This window comes from Rhinolophus sinicus, linkage group LG03 (genome assembly GCF_036562045.2).
Source record: "Rhinolophus sinicus isolate RSC01 linkage group LG03, ASM3656204v1, whole genome shotgun sequence".
NCBI lineage: Eukaryota > Metazoa > Chordata > Mammalia > Chiroptera > Rhinolophidae > Rhinolophus > Rhinolophus sinicus.
Window position 1 is genome coordinate 24,913,390 of NC_133753.1, and position 20,424 is coordinate 24,933,813.

Genomic DNA, 20,424 nt, shown 5'->3' on the forward strand with positions numbered 1-20,424 from the left:
GATTTCTGACCCACAGATACGGAGATAACAAATGTTGTTTTAAGCTACTAAGTTTTGGGTACATTATCTTTTGTTATGTAGCAAAAGATAAGTGATACATATCTAATTTTATAAAGGAAGGAATTGAAGCTTAGGGAGATGAATCAACTTTCCCAAAGTCACATAGCTCGTAAATGCTGCGCAGAGCCAGGATTTGAACACAGTAAGTTCAAGAGTTTGAGTTCAAGTCTACTTTCTCACGAGATTTCAAGTGACGGGGGCACTGGAGTTCTAGAAGGCATTCTACTTTCTGAAATCCTTGGAGTGCAGCCATGTTTCCAGGAAACTCTTTGTGTTTCCTGGATGGACAAAAGTTTAAATGATGCTAAGTGTTTTAAGCAGCCTACTTCCTGCTGCAGAAGAATGGCTGGTCCACCCATAGATTTGGTGATATTAATAGTAACCAGCACCTTCATTAAATAGCACAATGGCAGAACTGAGAGCTGCAGCCCATCCGTTTTATACTAGAAGCACTTAAGCCATCTCACCTATAATACGCAAAGCATCCACGGTAGAGTGGCACACACACTTCTCTTGAGGATGAACACATTCATTGAGTAATGAGAAGATACGGTGTACTATTGAAAAATCACTTGAGCCTTAGAATTGAAAAGCAAATGGTTCTGCCCAAGAGGACACTCTCTTCTACAGATCTTTTTTGTTTTGCTTCTTCCTATCCATGGAACAGAGCCTTGAACTTTGAAACCACAGTGCTTTGTTCTAGCATGGAAAGCAGCTTGGCACTTCCCTGTGCTGGAAGCTCCCGAGTATGGAATGGTAAAAACATCTTCTTCCACATAGTTTCCCTTTGTTCATCCAGAGCTTCATGCCAGTGGTCACATTTATGAAATCAAGTGAAGATACACTCGTTGGCTGGCTGCAGGAATCTATCCTTCCTGGTCAGCTTTGCCCTGGTGCCAGAGCAGCAGGGAGGATTTCCAGGTGGCAATAAGCAACTGTCTGTCCCACATGGTAGAGTTTTGGCATGGTTCTCCTTTCAAGCAGTGGCAGAGGCTGTACTTTGCCGGTATAATTGTGTAAGCTGGTATAAAGTCCATAGCCAGGGAGGTGGGAGTAGGACTCTAAACTGGCTCAGCACACTGTGGCCTCTTGCCTCTCTTTCTAGCTTTCTTTACCCTCTTCTCTGCTGGTCTCTCTCTCTCTCTCTCTCTCTCTCTCTCTCTCTCTCTCTCTCTCATCTCTTACCTCTCCCCTCCCCCCACTGTTCCTCTCCCTCCTCTCCAATCCCTTCATTCCTGTCAGCCTCTACCTTCGGGGAACCCTAACTCAGGGAACCACCTCTTATCAGATATCTTGGCTTTTCTCCAACTGCTAGCAGCAGGCAGTTCTGTCCCTTGTCTGCTATCTGAGTGATTTTCTTCTCCACCAGTTGTTTGTTTCTCTAATTCATTTCAAACTGTGTGTAGAATGCAGGGGTGCAGGGGCGGGCGGTACATCTGAAAAAAAAAAAAATGGAGCTTTTCCCTAGTGAGAATGCCCCCCCTAGACTAAAATAGAAATGAAAGGAGACTTGGATCCTGCTCCCTTGAAAAGTGATCTGATGAAAAGAGGACAGGAGTAGCAAAGAAAAGAGAGCAAAATGTAGCATCAGCATACAGTAAAGCCGGAAGCAAATCATACTGCTCCTTAGATATTGGGACATCACTCTGAGTCCTTCATTTTCCACTTAATAAGGATTTAGAAAGGCTCTTTTTTGCCTTTAATATACCTGTCATCCTGGTCTTGCTCAAGTGGCTCTGAACAGATACTATCTGCACCACCTCCACAGACAGCCACACCACACAAAGCTGCAGACTCCCCGACTCCAGTGTTCTTGCTTTCTAACAGGGGGCCTTGAGAGAGTGGAGAAGCACATAACACAGGAAAGAAAAGAGAAGTTGGATGCAGTAATTACGTGATAAGGTTACTTTGTGCATGCAAAATCAAGACATAGGGTATAAGCAATCACCTTTCTAGTACTGCATGGGCTTTAAGAACACAATAGTCTTCTGTTGGATCAAAGAATAGACCTTAAAAACCTCCCCTCTTTTAAGATTTTCTTTCTTCTTACTGGGTTGTTCATGTTTATTTTACATTTCTTTTCTTAATTTCATAAGGAATGGGAGAAGTATTGAGCGTATAGCCATGTGTGAGCAAAAATATTTATAAATAATTTTTGTGTGTATGTACGAAATAGAACAGATAGCTAGCTGACCTTTGTGGCACTTTTCCTGTTTTTGTGATAGTCACTTTGTTATGTTCCTGAACTTAGATGGCAAGTCCTCTTAGTGAGCTGGCCTAATTCTATGTTTTCTATGACACCTAGTCACTAAGGCTGTGCAAGAGCCATTATTACCCAAAGTACCATAATAATGACCAGGCCCTCCTGTGACGTTATTGTTTCCTATCTGCCAGGACATTAATTGCCTTCTAACTTACTCTAAAATTGGTAGGTAGGGCATACTGCCAAGACTAGAGAGAGGAAAGCTGCTGGTAATATATTAAAAGGCTGTGTAAAGGGCATACGCATACTTCCTTCTCATTGGAGCATCTTCACATTTGCGTGTTACTTTGTTATGGGATGTTAGTTCAGGCTTGCCTTATATCTTGGATTCCATCATGGTCAATGTCTGATCTTTCCCTCAGTTGAATGATTCAGACATCTCTGAAGTTATTTTGGCTTTTCCACTTTCCTTTTACAGGCTTTTTATGAGTCATTGACTTGAAGGGGAGGTTATTTCTAAATTGGAAGGTGAGGATGAGAGAAAGGGGAGAAAAGTTCCAGAAAATAACTAGGAAAAGACACCTTATTGCTATGTACAGTTACTGGAGGAATAATTTCTGCTTAATCTGGTGATAGAGGTATATAGTTTATTAAACCTTGACTTAAAATATAGGCTAGGAAATAGACAGTGTTTTTTCCTGGATAACGTACCATGCAGTTTTAGACTCCTTGTAAGCTTGCTCTACAAAGGATAGGAAGGTAAGTAGAAGAGATATGGGACAAGGAGTTAGGAGAAAGAAGAAAGGGGCAAAGCACAGCATTTCCAAAGTCCAAATTCTTGGTCCCACAGGACGTTTTCAACCATAAAGTAACACTTGTGAAGGCAATGCCTCCTTGATCTGTCCCAATCCATTCCTGGGTTATGTTTCATGGCCCATGGGTTTTTGTTTGTAGGTGGAGTTGTGAGGAAGGTACATTTAAATCTGATTTAGAAATTGAACGAGTAATCAGGACCACATTTTGTTATTTAGTAGCGGGGAAAGTGGGTGGAAATGAAAAACAAAAGCAAAAAACTAATGATGGCTATATTTCTGGGAGCACAAGAGTTTTAATAGCAACACCAGATTTCTCAAACGTCCTACTGTGATTTGTACCCAAATGAATAAAAAATGCAATCATTTATTCTTGTACATTGTGCCAATGTGAGAAAAGAACTGCAATTCATTCAATGGTCTTAATTTAGACTGCTAGGAAGAGGAGCGGTTTCGGAAAAAAAATAAAAGACAAGCTTTTTAAGTATCTGACACACATCTAGTAGGGCTATTTAAGAACTGTTGAACATTAAAATCAAGTTGAGGGTGGGCGGAGAGGAATTCTCATTTCCAGAGCATCACAAGGGTAAAATGTGGCCTATTTAGTACAAACTTGCTGATGGCTGCCTAGTCACTTTGAAGGAGCTAGCCAGGGATGAATCTGGAAGCTGGAGAACTCTCAACACATCACTTCAGATTATTAACGACGTTTATAATTGCAACAGAAGTGGACCGATTTCTGCTAAACGGCTGTGCTTCGCCTTTTAACATGGAGACTTCTGGGAAGAACTTCAAGGAAACTGGCAGCATTGGGACCTCGAGAAAAGAAGAAATTTATCTATATAGTTTTTTTCTTCCAAGGAGTGGGAAACACTTCTTAAACACAACCTCTTCTGTTGGTGTTTTCTAAGTACTACCCTACGAGTAACCGAGCAGTGATAAGCTTCTCCTTATAGGAAGGGAGCTGGAGAAAGGGATGAGTTTACAGAGTAAACTCTACAACAAAGAGTTAACCCTTCCGCGGTAACCTCAGATGTGTGGTTCTGCCCCTTCCTTGGTTTCTACTGCGCAACCAAACAGCGCTTGAACCAACCTGACCGTCATATCACTTGCCAGTTGATTTAACGGACACTTTAGACAGCCTATCATAACTTCGAACTGTCCAACCATCAACCAATTACAACTAAAGCTTGGTCTAGAACGCTCCAGGTCCAGGCGGGGGCTAATACCGGGTCCAGGAAAAGGGGCGGTAAGGAAGTTATGACGGACAGGTAAATCAACCAATCAGAGCAGAGAGCCGCCTCCCCACTATCCAATGGAGAGGTAGGAAGTATAAAACGGGGAGGGCCTGTTGTCATGGGGGAGGTGGTGGCGCTTGGTGGCTGGCTACTGGCGGCCGAGGTAGAGGCAGTGGCGCTGGAGTTGGTCGGGGCCAGCGGCAGGTGAGTGCCGGTGACGCGGGCCTGAGGTCTGGGTGCCGTCGCGGGGCGGAAACTCCAGATCGGCGCTGCGGGGGCGGAGGCCAGAGGAGGGGGCCCTGGACTGCGGGTTGGGTCCGACCGGGGCCGGGGCCAGGGCGGAGGCGGGGGCGGCGGCGAGTTCGCGCTGACTGGGCTAGTGGGAGACTGGCCCCGCTCCAGGCGGCGGAGTTCGCGTCGGCCAGGTAGGTGGGGCCGGACCCAAGCGGGTCAGGCCGGGAGGTCCCTTGGGACGTACTGCTGCGCGGGTCTGGGGCACTGATCGCGGTTGTGTGTGCGCGCGTATGTATGAGTCTGATAGATCCTTGGGGAGACGGGAGCGGCTGGGGTCCCAGAGAGAGGGGTGACCCGAGGTGACCCGTAACGACCTGGTCCGAGGGCAGGGTGACTCGGGAAGACCCAGGACAGGTTGTGCGAGGGAGTCTGGGCAGCCCGGGAGCTGCCCGAGCGGAGAGATCTGGGGGTTCGGAAAACTGGGAGTGGCCGGGGTCCGAGGGAGACGGGAGACAGAGAGCGGCTGGGGTCCGGGTGACAGGAAGCGGCCTGGGTCTAGGCAAGGGCGTCGAGGAAAGGCAGGGAGGGGCCTGGGGACCCTCCCGAGAAAAGTGGCTGTTGGAGGGAGGAGGGCTCCTGGGGAGTTAAGGAGCTGCGGGTCTAAAGCGGGTCGGACCCGTGGAGACCTTGAACACTTGGGGAGGAACCGGAGCGCCCTGCCTCCCACCGCTGGTCTAGGCTCCCAAAACTAGACAGGGAACTCCTGGGTCTAAGGATTCCCGGGACACCAGGAAAAAAAATCCCCCAGGAGCAGTTCGGGTTTGAGACTGGAATGAGGGGTCTAGCTGGGGAGTGGAAATTCTCTCTGAGAGGAGTCAAGCAAAATGATACGCAGGTGGGAGGGGAGAAATGATTTCCTTGTAGGAAGGGAGTGAAAGATGGGGCGTAGTAGGAGGGAACGAGAAAGTTGCTCAGAAAGAGAGCAGTGGTCTTGTGGAAACTGAGCAGAACAGTAGATATGAGAAATTAACAGGGAGGCCATTAATACGCTCTAAGAACTTCAGAAATAGAAGAAACTTCAGCTTCATAATACTGAGATGCCATCTAGGACCAGAGAAAAGGTACTAAGAGCAAGGGTAACTGACTTGCATTGCAGTGCTTAAAAAATTTGTTTGAGGATGACAGCAATAGTATTAGAGAATAAAGACATTGACAGGATGGGGAATTTGAAAGGGAAAAGGGCAGGAGTATAAAGGGGTAGGTCTGGGGACTTAACCAGAAAGAGGAGAGTCTTGAAGAGGATAGGCATACCCTTGCCAAATTAGAAATAAGTTTGAATTCTAGTTCTTCCTCTTAGCTTGGACAACATAACCTCTCTGTGCAAAAGTTTCCTTATCTGTATAATAGGGATAATAATAATTCCTACTTTGTAGTGTTGTTTTTTTTACAAGTTAATATCTGTAGAACTTTTAGAATAGTGCCTGGTGTAGAGTAAGCACTGTGTACTGGATTGTTAAATAGAGTATGAAGAAAGACCAGATCTCTAATGAGGTGGTTCTCAAACTTTAGCACCAGAATACCTGGAGGGCTTGGTAAAAGAAAGACTGCTGGCCCCACACTCTTCTGATTCAGTCGGTCTGAGTGGGTCCTGAGAATTTGCTTTTACCTCGGGTGATGCTTATGTTGGTCTACTTTAAGAACCACTTGCTTTAAATGAAAACAGTAATAATGGAGCAACCTTAAAATTCCTGTCTCCTCTGCTAGAGACAGGCAAATTGCAAAAAGATCCTAATAATAAGGGATACTCCATTTTAAGCCTCTTTTTCAAACTATGGATCATGATTTAGTAGTTTATAAAATCGATTTTTAGTAGGTTGTCACTAGCATTGAAAAATACAATGAAATAGAACAGAATTGACCAGCATTGCACATGGTAAGGAAAAGTATTGTTTTTGTAAGTTTTTCTCATACATGTGTGTACTAGGGCACAATGTAAACTGTATTTCTGACAGTGAAGAGTTTGAAAAACTGTTTTGAGCCATGCAGTGCAACAAAAGCAGTCCTTCAGCAGAGGTATCTAGGGACTGAGTTTGTTGTTTATTTCTTTGTTTTTCTTCTTTTTGTGGTAATTCTTTCTCAGGTGGTGAAACATTTCATAAAATTTCTTCAGTTTCTAATTTGTTTTCTCCTGTGTTTGCCTTATCACTTACTGTGGTGTGCCTCTTTTAAGATATTGAGAATCTTTGGCATGAAGACTTACGGGAATTTGAGGCAGAGAAATGAAATTGAGTGGTGTTTCTCAGATGTGGTACACTTTTGTTTCACTTGTGCCCTTTTGTTTACCCTTTTTTTTTTTTTTTTTTAACCACTGTACCCTAAAGCATTGTCTGTGAAAAACCTAAGTATACAGAGACAAATTGACAGTAAACAACTAACACTAAAATGGACTGGTTCGAGAACAGTTCATGTATAGAAAATAAACAAAACCCAAATAAGACACATTTTAAAAGAAAAAAGCAAAAGGGTGTTTCTTTTTTGAAGTAAAAGTATCTTAAAACTTTTCATGGCCTTACACTAATACAAAACATATAAAAGCATTTTTAAGCGAACTAAATATACTTTACTTGTGTATTTTAGATTTCTGGGTTTTTGAAGAGAGAAGAAATAGTGATAATACTTGACAGTAAAATGCACCTGGGGTAGAGGCTTCACAACAAAGTAGTTTATTAAGCAGGTACTTTGTTTTGATGTTTTTCTCTGTGAGAATGAACTGAATGTGGCATATGTAAATTTAACTAGTTTGAGGGACCTAAATGTAATCTACAATACTTTAAGATATATTGAGAATATATGTATGTTTTGTGCTGTGTTTGGTTTGATTTTTCTATAAAAAACTAGATGGTTTATTACTTAGAGTTGATTTAGATCTGTTTTTATGGACATAAGAACAGAGAAAAGAAGCGTTGAAAACAGAAATTCTTGCAGCTCTCTTAAAAATCTTTAGTGGATTTATGTAACCTTTTCATTAATATTTTTATGACATTGTGAGGAAACTGTTGGTGTAGCTTTGCATTAGGATTTTAAGATAATTTTTTCCTTTCTGAAAAATCATTTTTAGTTCTATTAAAGATTTTTATAATTTGTTAAAAAAATTTTTTTTTGGCTTGGAAGATCGCAAAACATATAATCATTGCATGTTTGAATTGAAAAACAAAAGCAATCTTTTCACAAAACAAATTTACTAATTTTTTGTGACAGAGGTTCCAAAGATAAAAACTTTTGAATTCCTTGCACTGAGTTAAATGTAGAATCCCTACCACCAAAATGGTTCTTTAAATGATTGTATTACATTGTAATACATTTGGTGGGCACATTTGTGTAACTCCTTCAATTCTTTACTAACTGATGGAGGGAGGCAAAATCCTAAAACTCAAATGTGGGAAAAATATAAAAGTTCATTCTTCATAATTTTGAACATTGACCAGTTTGATTACTTACTTGTTTCTTACTAAATGGACTTTATTCAATTGAGCTATTATTCATCCATAATTTAATCATATGTATCTATGAATAGCTTTGATTGCTCAACTCATTTTACAGTGAGATTTCTTAATCTTATAGTGGTTTTTAAATCCCAAAGAAACTGTGTGCTCCTGACTGTACAATTTAATGAGACTCAGCTTCACATGTCAAAGATTATTCATGTAAATGATTTTAAAAAGTGAAGTTCAACTAACACGAGTTAAGTTTATTTTTTATTTTGATAAAGTTTTTGCCTTTTTTTCTAAATAGCTTCTGCTGTCTCTGCTTCTTGCCCTCTAATTATCCATCCAGTAAATCCTAATGGAAATGTTGGTGCCTGAAAAATCTAGTTCTGTCAAAGTACAAAACCCCTATATCTAGTTTTTGGTTTGCTGGGAGAATTCCTTTTATTAGAAAAGGTCTCTTGGTGAACTTACCACCTTTAGAAAAAGTCTTATTTAATAGAGTACTTGAAAAGCCACATTTTGTTTTGGACTTGCCGACACACATCTATTGTGTTTAATGGATTTTGATTTCTACAGAATAGATCTTGAATTCTGCCAATATCTGAACTGCGATGGTTCCTTGATAGGGCTAGGGAGAAAGGAAACAATTGTACTCCTTAAATATATTTTTAAAATGTGATCTCTTATTTTTTTTTTTTTATCTTGACATGATAAATGCTTTATTTGCAAAGAAAATCTGTTTCAGTAATACCACATATTGGAAATTTCAGTATTAAAAGTGGAAATACCATGTTAAGCCTTCGGAGGTTTGTTCAGATGTGAGACACAGGTACTGGTAAACAGGATGTTATTATGATACTGCCATATATTTTTGAGACTATAAAATATGCACTTGAAAATCTTGGGGCAAAACGGAGCTTGAAACTAAGGGAGAATGAGGGGAATACTGACATGTGTGTAAGGAGGAGTCTGCAGGATCTGCAGGAAGTATGTCTAGAGGAGCGAGCCGTTCTTGGCAGTTTTCCTGGAGTGACATATGTAAAGGAAGATGATCCTATTTGCAACGTTCTCCCATGGACGTATTTTTTGTTCTATGCAGTTTCCACTGGTTGCTATAACTCTTCCTTTGTTTTCTTCCACTCAGGAAAACGTGTCAGAATACAAGTGAATAGACTGAGAATTGCTAGTCCTAGAGGATGGGAGCCTGGGCAGGATCATTTGGATTTAGAAGAAGGCCGGACACTTGTCTCTGCTTCTGCAGCTCTTGGGAATAGGTCCCCAACAATTGTAACTAGGCCAAGCCTTCCCACCAGTCTTTTCCACTGGAGTCTGGGATTAAGCAATAGAAAGAGACCCCCAGTCATCTTAAATGGATTGACCAAGGAACTGCTATATTACTAATTAATGTTCAGTGACTTCCTCTTCTCTCCCCACCCAAACTCTGTTTCCCCCCACTTGCTTGCTGATACTTTACATTCTACTAATCAGGATCAAAGTCTTGAGTTCTTTGATTCGATAGCAAAATCTTAGTTGTGGTAACTTGTTTTAATTCAGGTACTATATGTAGTTAATTAGGAAAATGATGATTTGATCCGATGGTTTCCGGTTTAGGGAGGAAGAGGGATTGAAAGCTGTAGGACACTGCTCAGCTGCTGAATAAAGGCAAAGTCAAGCCAGGAACACAGAAAAAAGAGCAAAACTCATAACTTCATTTAAGATTGCCCTTGGCTACCTTTGACCTTAGAAAAGTAAAAGCTCGTGATGCTTGTGTCCTGGTCAGCTGTGCACAAGTACACCTCGGGTGCCTTTCAGTGGTGTCCTGGGGTGCTGCTTTGCATCATTTCTGAAGGTTTATTTACTTAATTACTTTTAATATAACCGACTTTGTTATAAGGAATTTTAGCTGTCTGTATTCTTTAATCAAGGTAACCTTTCATTTTCAATCTGGAATCTCAGAGAACCATAGAGTAGCCTGATGGTGACAGAAGTATATTTGTACCTACCATATGATGAAATTGAAAAAAAAACATTATTTGTGTTCTGAGGAAGCATGAGAGAATGGGCAAAGTCCAAATTTTATAATTGTATGACCATGTTTTTGAATCCTGGCTCTGTTATTTACTAATCGGGTAGTTTATTAAACTTCTTAGTGTCAGTTTTGTCATCCATAAAATGGAGCTTATAATATCCTCCTTACCATGCTGATGGTGAGAATTAAATGGAAAGCATTTTGTATAATGCCTTTCCCATCGTGGGCACTCAATACATGTTGATGTTAATTATTAATAATTATAACAGTATTAGCCCTGTTACAGATTTGTCTTTCTAAGGGGGGCTAATAGTCCAGATACTGTGATTAATGGCAGTTAGGAAAACCAGAGTTGACTTTAAAATTTTACATGCATTTTAAGCATTTACTACCTGAGTTTGTTTTTGTGGTTGGTTTAGTTTGTTGGATTAGACTAAAATATGCAGCAAATGAGGCTAATATATTATTGTGTGGTCACTAGCTGTCTCTATCATTATCTGATCCTTTTCCAAGAGTTTTTAACAGTGGGATCCATTAACCCTACGACTAGAAAAAACAATTGAACATTATAGATATAATTATTTAAAATTAGTTCTAAATGCTAGTTAGAAAGAGTTTGTCTTCCCTACAGTTAATACATTCCTCTTTGATATTCCAAGTAGAAGTACATTTTATTTCATAGTCCTGTACCTTCCTTAGTTAAAGTTTTGGTAGGTGAAAGAAACATCCTTCTGTATCTATAGAAAGCTGTTAACAGCTATATTATCTCAAAGTGTCTCTGATAAAAGCAGCTGTGTGATTTCCGTAACATTCATAATGTAATGGGCTTTCTTTAAATTTCATTAATGAACATAATTTTTGAATGGTTAATTGTTTTAAAGAGTTGATTCATTCTTATTTTTGAAAATTATTTGTTATTGGTAGTATTTAGGGATGATATTTTCTACGATAGCCAAGTCTTCCTTACTCTTGCAAGGAATGCAGTACTAAATACTGTATTGAAAATATTGGCAAGAAAATGAACTGTAAATGTCCATTTATAGAATTAGTTATCGTTTCTAAAAATGTTAACATTAACGTGTTACACCAAAAGCTGTTCATTCCCTAATGATCTCTTATATTCTAGTCTAATTTAAGTTATTTTGTAATAGGTTGAATCACTTCATAAAGTTGTACATTTTTATAGTCAGGACTTTGTTTTATCTTTTTTGATATTGAATGAATGATGGAGAGATCCTGATTGGGGGTTGAGTTTTATGACAAGTAAATGAACTCTAATTGCCTGAGTTCAAATCCAGCTGTACTTCCTTAAGCACGTTAACTCTTAGATTCAGTTTTCTCATCTGTAAAATAAATCGCTTTGAGGATTCTATAACATAATTCATGTAAAGTGTTTAACACAGTTCTTAGCTCATACTGAATGTTTAATAAATGTTAGCTACTATTGTAAGGATTCAGGATTGCGGATAGAAGGTGAAAGCTTTTTCTGTGGTTTTTGTTTTTTTTTTACATGGACTTTAAAAGTCTTGTATATAAAGTTGAACTATGAAACTTAAACTTCATTAGATATTAAAAGCAATCTTGAATTCTTCTTGACTCTGTTGTCTTATTTTTAGTCCAGTCAATCTGTGGAAAAACTTGAATCTTTATTTTAATACAGCTGCATTTTTGCGTTTAAGTCACAGTAAATTCTTAATTATTTACACTCAGATTAGCAGTGTCATAAATAATCCCTAATTTTTTTTCGATTGTGAGATATAGCTATGTAACCTATTAGGTAAATTTTTCATTAGACCTTACTTTTATTTAAGCTAATATTTTAGTATTAAATCTCCTTGACATTGAACATCCCTATCAATAGTTCTCAGTCTGTTATCTGCAACTCTTTGTATTGAGGGTGGATGTTTTCCGCTGTTAGTAAAGGATTCTCAAATCCATTTGCTCATCAAATATTATCTGTAGGCAAAAGTAGTAAATTCTAAATATACACATGCATCTATATGTACATATATATCTAGCACTTGTACATATATACATATTGTCTGCAGTTAATAAGAGGTTCTCAAATCCATTTGTTTATCAGATATCTGTAGACAAAAATATACATGCACATACATGTATATATAGAACTTTTGTACATATATACACATATACATATATGAAGAGTATACACATTTTAAGGACGGAAAAAACTATTGAAATTGTAACACTGAATATATACCAATAACAAAAGATGAATACAAGTCATGTGTATACATTTTTTTTGGCACCCCCAGTATATTATATATAAATGTTGAGACGAATTTTTACAATCTTTATTTTAAAGGCTAAACTGAATTCATAGTAGCCTTGGTTTTAACTATTTGCCCCATCAGTGGATGCTGAAAATTCAGCTGTTACCATGTAGGGGTCAGTTACCATTTTGACTAAAGATTCCTCATCTGTAAAAGCTATCAGCGTACTTTTTCTGTCATTTTTTTACCCAAATGTGCCATTTCAGAAACACTAGTATACTTCTGTTCCCCCAACATAATACATTCTTGTGTGTTTTTTTTGAACAGCCTTGTTTAGATATAGTTGACATACAATGAAATTGGACATATTGAAAGTATACAATTTTATGAGTTTTAACCTATTTGTACACCACAGTTGGGATAAGGAACATACTATTCTAAACGTTTCCTTGTGCTCTTGTGTAATCCATCTCTTTCCACCCCCAGAGTGTTATTATAGATTAGTTTGCATTTTCTAGAATTTTAGGTAAATAGAATTGTATGGTGTATTCTCCTTTTGTTGAGAGAGAGGTCTGGCTTCTTTTACTCTGCCTAATTAATTTGAGATTTTTATCTATATTATTTTGTGCATCAGTAATTTATTCCCTTTTTATTTCTGAGTAGAATTCCAGTATATGAATATATTACAATTGTTAAAATCTATTTTTCTGTTCATAGACATTGGATTATTTCCAGTTTTTGGCTATTCAAATAAAACTGCTATGAGCATTTGTGTAGACATTTTTGTACAGACATGTGTTTTCATTTCTCAGGTATGTACTTAGTAGTGGAATTACTGGGTCATACATTAACTCAGTTTTCCAAAGCAACTATACCATTTTATATTCCCACCAGCAGTGGAAACGAGAATTCCAATATCTCCACCTCCTCACCCCACTTCTTATTATCTCTGTGTGTTTTTGTTTTGTTTTGTCATTGTAGCCATTATAGTGGATGTGATGTAATAATTCATTGTGGTTTTGTTTTGCATTTCCTTGTAGGATAATGATGTTGAGAATTGTTACATGGTTTTATTGCCCATTTGTAAAGCTTCTTTGGAGAAATGTCTATTGAAATTCCCTGCCCATTTAAAAAATGGGGATATTTGTGTTTTATTATTGAGTTATGAGTTGTAAAAAAATCTTTGTATATTCTGGATACAAGTGCCTTATAAGATATATGATGTGCAATATTTTTTTCCAACATGTAGGTTATGGTTTTACTTTTTTCATGGTGTCCTTTAGAACATAAAAGCTTTTCATTTTGATGAAGTCCAACTTTTTTTTTTGCTTGTGTTTTGGTGTAATATCTAAGAAACTGTCTCCTAATCCAAGGTCATGAATATTTACTTATATTTTCTTTCTTTCCCTTTAAATTAAAGTTATTGGGGTGACAATTGTTAGTAAAGTTACATAGATTTCAGGTGTACAATTGTAAAATACATTATCTATATCTCACATTGTGTGTTCACCACCCAGAGTCAGTTCTCTTTCCATCACCATGTGTTAGTATACTTATATTTTCTTCTAAGAGTTATGTAGTTTTAGCTCTTACATTTAGATCTATGATCCATTTTGAGTTAATTTTTGTGTATGGTATGGAGAAGGGGCCCAACTTAATTCTTTTGCATGTGGATATCTAGTTGTCCCAGCACCATTTGTTGAGACTATTGCTTTTTGTTTATAGTCTTGTTATAAAAGTTTAATAAAATTTTCTGCTTCATCACTGATAGCAATTTGTTGGCCTTTTGGTCTAGGGTGGCAGTTAGGCTCACGGTGCTGAGGGAAGCATTTTAGAATAAATGAATTCACTGACTTAAATATATGGTTATATAATTTAATCATTACAGTTAAATTACTGTATGCTTAAACATTAAATGAAGTTCAGCTCCATTTCTCTACTTTGGGCAACCTTGTGTCCATAGTTCTACAAAAGCTTCAATGCTGAACCACTTAATGGAAATCCTGGTCAGATTTTTAAACACGTGACTTAAAGGAAGAAAAGTTTCTATGATAGTCTTTTTTTTCCCCTTTCTCTCTTTCAGTGTCTCCCTGCTTTCCCCTTTTTAACTTGCCTACCCTATTACCTTCTTATCTTAAGAAGACTCTTCTTTTGGATTATTACACGTAGCCTTTTTCTGAAGGAAGAGCAAATACTAAGGGTTTATTTTTTAAATCAGAAATTCAAGGAAATGTTCTGTAGTGATGATTAAAAACATTATGGAGAAAAATTATAAGGATTTTAATTAACCTTGGTAAATTTAAAATCCAGAATTAATATCATTAATATCAAAATTTTCCGTTCCATATAATCATAGTTGAAAGAAATAGCATGGTATTTTCCTTTACATTTAAAAAATAATAAATACTAAAAATATAGTTATTTTACAACTTGTTGGCATTTTGAAAGAAACTTATTCTTTGTTTATAGAACAGTTAACTTTAGGTTTTTAACTTTTTTCGTGTTTTAATAGGCATTATTCTCTTTTGGAAATCTTAAGAGCAAAGGGAAAAAAGTATACATCTTTCACAGAGTATTATGTGTTTCATCTCTATTTGTAGAGTTCCACTTATTTAGAATATGAGGCCAGTACTTTGCCAAGTAAGAACTAATTTCCTGGGAAATCAGGTTGCTGGCTTGACTTCTTGCTGTGCCTTTCCCTTCTTTTGTTTCTTTGTAAAAGAGCTGAGCTCAGTCCTGTGGAAAATCACTAAATCATGTCATTATTTTCTCTAGCTCAAATTAAACATGATTGGTATATACTTGCATTATACTGAGTTCTGTAACTTGTTATAAATTTGTTAGCCTACTGAAGGACCTTGACATCCTTTGATATGTTGGCTGTTCATCTGGATCTGAAATAATACGTAATGGTGTGTTCCTTTGATGAATGTTCTTTTGGTCTTTTTTTCCCCTCCAGTAGACCTGGTTAGTGAGTGGTATCGTTGGGTTCTGACAGTGAAACCCAGACACTTGTGAGATACAATCATAGTTTCTATGATGTTGGCCCCTAATTACTTTTTAATTGCATCAGCATTTATTGTCTCTGTTTTTTCCTCATGCATATTTTTACTATGTATATAATTCTGGAGCCTGCTTTTTTAAAACATACATTTTAATATTACAGTTATTTGAAAACAATTTAAAACAGCTGAAGAATATTCCATTAATGGACATATCATCATTTATGCAACTAATATCCATAGTGTTCACATTTAGATTAATAAATTTCTAATTATTATAAACAACTTCAGCGAATATTGCTAAACAAATCTTTGTCCACATTTCTATATTCTTTTTTTAAAATTATTTTTACGGTTTTATTTCTGTGTACACATTTCCTTAAAGTCACTGAATTTCTAGGCCAGGTGTCTGAAGAGCACTTATAAGTAGTTTATATTGTCTAGAACCATGGGGTGCTGCAAGCCCTGTCTGGAGCAAAACGGGAAAATTACATTTTTCTAAAAATAGGCTTAGAAATTCTGATCCATTAGGCTAAGATGTTTCCTTTCTCTGGTAGCAGGGCTGAGACGTACCTGGCTGCTAGGCCACCTTCACAGGTATAGCCAAGGAACCGGTACAGACCACTGAGAACAAGACCAACATACCAATCCCGTGTTACGGTACAGTTTTCACAATTCAAATCATTTGTATTCAATGGCAAACTTACAAAAACTTGCCTTTGTAAGATATGTTCACTGTCAAAAATGGGATCGCCTGCAGCTATACGAGCCTGTGCCACATTTAAGACAAAAAGGACTGCTATTAGGCCACAGAGAGCAGCATTAAGTCCAATATATGTTGATCCATATTCAGGTAAATCCTTTTCTGCTTCTGGAAGTTGGTTAGTTTTTCTGGTTATGATATCAAAATTTTGGTTTTCCTTGACAGTATCATCTGGTTCATGATTTTCCATCTTGAGCCTCATGCTCTCCTCCCAGCAGCTGGTGCCTCCTCTGGTCCTCAGCTGCTCAGGCTCACTGCAACGTGTGCTCAGCCCTCTTTGGCTGACAAGTGACTCAGCCTCCACATTTCTCTATTCTTAAGGTAGATTCAAGGTATACATTTCTTAGGGCTCTCAAGAGAGCAAAACATTGCACAACTGCTTTCTTTCTAAAAGGTTGTACCAATTTACATTCCCATTAGCAAGGCATGAGATTGAGATATATACCTTTGCCAGCAGTATTATCATTTAAAAATATTTGCTAATTTGATAGGGAGAAAACAGTAAGTGGTTTCTGAAATTTGTATTATTTGGTCACTAGTGGAACATTTTAAATATGATCATTCACCTTTAAGTACTTCCTTTAAGGTGAAGTTATATTCCTGTACTTTGTCCATTTTTTCTTTGACTAGATGCAAATTTTTACATGGAATCTACAGATGGATAAAATTGAAAGCTGTGGCTTAATTTACATAAATGATCAGCACAGAACTGTTTCATGTCCCTTTCAATTTAGTTCTGCCCTCTGCTCCCTGCAACTACTTTTTAATTATGTCTGTTCTTGAATTTCATATAAATGAAATTATGCCATTTGTACAGTAGTCCTTCCCATATCTGTGGAGGATACGTTCCAAGACCCCCAGTGGATCCCTGAAACTGCAGATAGTACCAAGCCCTATATATACTGTTTTGTCCTATACATACAAACATACATACATACATGATAGTTAACTTATAAAGTAAGTAGACACAGTAAGAGATTAACAACAATAATAAAATAGAACAATTATGACAGTATACTCTAATACAAGTTATATGAATAGGGTCTCTCTCTCTCAAAATATCTTGTTGTACTGTAGTCACCCGCTTGTGTTCATGAGAGATGATAAAATACCTACGTGATGAGATGAAGGGAGGTGAATGACGTAGTCATTGTGATGTAGCATTAGACTACTATTGAGCTGATGGTATGTCATGTTGACCTTAAAACAGTCAATTATTTTATCAGCAAAAATGGGTTTATTTGGGCACAGCAAAGAATTGCAATTTGGGACAAACTATAGCAAAAGCCATAGGCAAGTCCAACAAACAAAGAAGAGTGCCATTATTTTACAAGAGAAAAAGGAGGAAATTGGGAGGGGTTGTTTTGAATGAAAGTTCATTGGAGAAAAGCAGGAATTCAGGGTAATGACTGCTTCTCATTGGTTGAGTTACTGGAGTAGCCGATTTCTTGGAGGAAATGCAGTGTACGTCTTTCCTGTTGGGGCCTGTAACTGATGATTCTCTCCTGTTGGAGTCTAATTGACAGTTCTTCCTGTAATGGACCTCCAGGGGTACTGTTCTGGCCTCCTGACTTCAGAGTCAAGAAGTTTCCTTTTAATAGACTTCTGCTAAAGTCTACTGAGATTCCTATACATTACTTTCGTAGTAGTGAAGTTTCACTTCATTAATTTTCACAATCAGAAGGGGAATCATCTCCTTTGGATGATCCTGTATCATGAGCCATGACATGGAGATGATTGGATGTCAGGAGCAGACGATGTCAGTAGTTGGGAAAATTTAATATTTTCAGACTGCCGTTTACCACGGGTACCTACAACTGTGAAAAACAAAACCCCGGATAAGGGTCTACTGTACTTTTCTAAATGATTTCTCTTGCTTAACATGTCTTTGAGATTCATTTTGTTTTGTACTTTTTAAAAAACATAATCAATAGAGAATTACAGCAGTAGTATGCCCTTTTAAATACAATTTCATTAAAGTAATCTCTAAACCACAGTTTAAGTATTCAGTTTGCCTCAAGTCCAAGTTGTATCTCCCTAAGACACCATTTCCATCACAGTAGCCATTTGAAACCAGCCTTCTTTCTATGTGTGGGTAATTTCTGGAGAAAACACTTTACTCATTTTGAACATGCACCAAGAATGCATAAGAAAAAAAATATGTGCAAATACACTTAACAGTTTATATAGGATTATCACTTAATAAAACGCTGGGATTTATTTGCCTATTAAAGCACTACAAAATTTCTCAAAAGTTTATATTGTGGCAAGAAAACTCAAGTGAATTACTAAGCAAAAAAGGTTATTTTCAGAATAACCTTTTAATTAATAAATTATCTTCAACTAAGGATTTTTAAAAATGCATTTTAAAGTGAGAATTTGACGAAAATAAAAATAAATCTTTTGCGTTGAATAGTAAGTTCAATTCATTATTGTAAAGAACAGCTAACTTCCTAGGTGGCACAGAATTCCATTTTATGAATATGTTTTTCTATTCTCCTGTTGATAGACATTTGCGTTATTTCCGGTTTTTGCCTGTTATAAATAAGGCTGTTATAAACATTCTTGTACAAGTCTTTTGTGAGCATATGTTTCATTTCTCTTGGTTGAATACCTCAGAGTGAAATTGTTGGGTCACAGGGTAGATGTATGTTTAACTTTATAAGAAATTGCCAAATGGTTTTCCATTAGCAGTGTGTGAGATCCATTTGCTCCATGTCTCTGCCACCACTTACTTGGGTTGTTAGTCTCTTTGATTTTCAGCCATTCTGGTGGGTATAAAGTGATATATTAGAACAGTGTTAATTTACATTTTCCAGGTGACTGAAGATGTTGAGCACTTACTTTTTTCGTTGTTGTTAAAACCTTTTACAAAGGCAGATTTGCAGGTTGATAGTAAATATCTTAATAAAAGGTTCAGTGTGTTTTATTACTATATATCGATCTAGATTTATTCATCTGATGTGTGACATCAGAGATTAATTTGTAATTAAAAGTCAAATGAAAAACAGTTTATTTCATGTATAAGATTTTTTAGAAGTCCCATAGCATAGTGAGAATTCATACAGATTTCTTGGAGTTAAGGAAACATTTGCTGTTGATTAATGTTTGTCAGAACTTTGATAAGTAAATGATTCAAAAGGAAGACTTCAGGTTGTGTTTTGTAGAGCTGCTTTTTGAATTTGACATGTTGAATCATTGATTCAGGAACATTAAAATTGCATGATGTGGCTAGTAAACTATTCTGTGTTTGAGCCACACGTGAGAACTGATAGTCTGGTAAAGGTATCAGGTAGTAATAATAATACTAGCAGCAGCTAACACTATTTTCCAGGAGTGTTCAAGTGCTTTACATGCACTAATTTAAACCCCACAATAGTACCTATGAGGGTTGCTACTATTATTATCATTTTCCAGTTGAGGAATCTGAGGCACAGAAGTTAAGCGATTTGGCCCAAATCATAGAGCAAGTGGTAGACTGGGATTCAAACCCGTCTGGCTCCAGAGCTCATACTCTTACCCCTTAGTGCTAAAGTGATTAAATTAAATGCAATCAATTTTGCATTCTTTATAGAGTATATCATCATGTGGTAGTGGTGGCCAAGGTTTAAGTTGGGATTTCTAAGTTTGCAAGTAGGCTCTCTACCAGTTTCTCTCCCTTCACTATCAGTAATCCTGTTATGTGTGCCGGGGGGCGGGGGTGGGGTGATTTATAGAAGGAAAGTTTTATCTTAACAGATGGTGGACAACCCGAGTGACCTGAAATTGAGTGCTGTACTGGAGAAGATGTCGTTTCTCTCTATACTTTGATAGGGCATTGGAATTGGAACAGTTACTTTCAGACAGTCTTCAGCAGTGTTTGTTTAACTGGTCTTTGTGAAAATCTCTTAAATGTAAATGTTTAACATCCTTTGGAAACAAACTGAGTGAGATTTGAGGTTGATGGAATTTGTGCCTGGAAAATGTTGGGCCTAGTAACAGCACTACCTAAATACTTGATATTCATAGATATTTATGATGTGTTGACACAAGAATCACAGTTCTTAAAACTCTTTTCTGTCTTTCGGAATCCCCTGTATACTGAAACTGTGGAACTCATCTTTGTCATTAGTTTGGGTTTAGGTAAGATTAACCTTTGAGGGGAGGGCTAGATTTTTTGGCCAGTGTCCTTGAAAGATGGTTTGGGGATGGAAGGAAATGAAGTATATATATTGGCTTTTTCCTTGACCACACTTTTTGTGGTTTCCTCCACTTCTCATTTGGTGTCATTGTTGATGTCATGGGCAACTTAAAGAAGTTGGGGTGAATGGGAAACATTTTGTGTGTATTGAATGAGAGAACGTAAATTCTTGAATAAATAA

The 20,424-nt window shown here is 37.4% G+C and overlaps 1 protein-coding gene and 1 pseudogene across 17 annotated transcripts in view; one reads left to right on the forward strand and one right to left on the reverse strand.

Annotated features, from left to right (window-relative positions):
- The first annotated feature begins 4,425 nt into the window (after nucleotides 1-4,425).
- Nucleotides 4,426-20,424, forward strand: part of NUMB (NUMB endocytic adaptor protein) — a 134,262-nt gene continuing 118,263 nt past the window's right edge. For 4 of the 17 annotated variants that reach the window (XM_074327247.1, XM_019733382.2, XM_074327249.1 and 1 more), the window contains exon 1: nucleotides 4,426-4,517. Coding sequence is in view for 2 of the 17 variants with exons in the window: in XM_074327243.1 (XP_074183344.1) it covers nucleotides 5,645-5,668 (24 nt within the window). In the remaining 15 variants the exon portion in view is untranslated. The other 13 variants (XM_019733373.2, XM_074327244.1, XM_019733372.2 and 10 more) reach the window with 8 other exon arrangements.
- LOC109448261 (transmembrane protein 126A) lies at nucleotides 15,686-16,253 on the reverse strand (annotated as a pseudogene).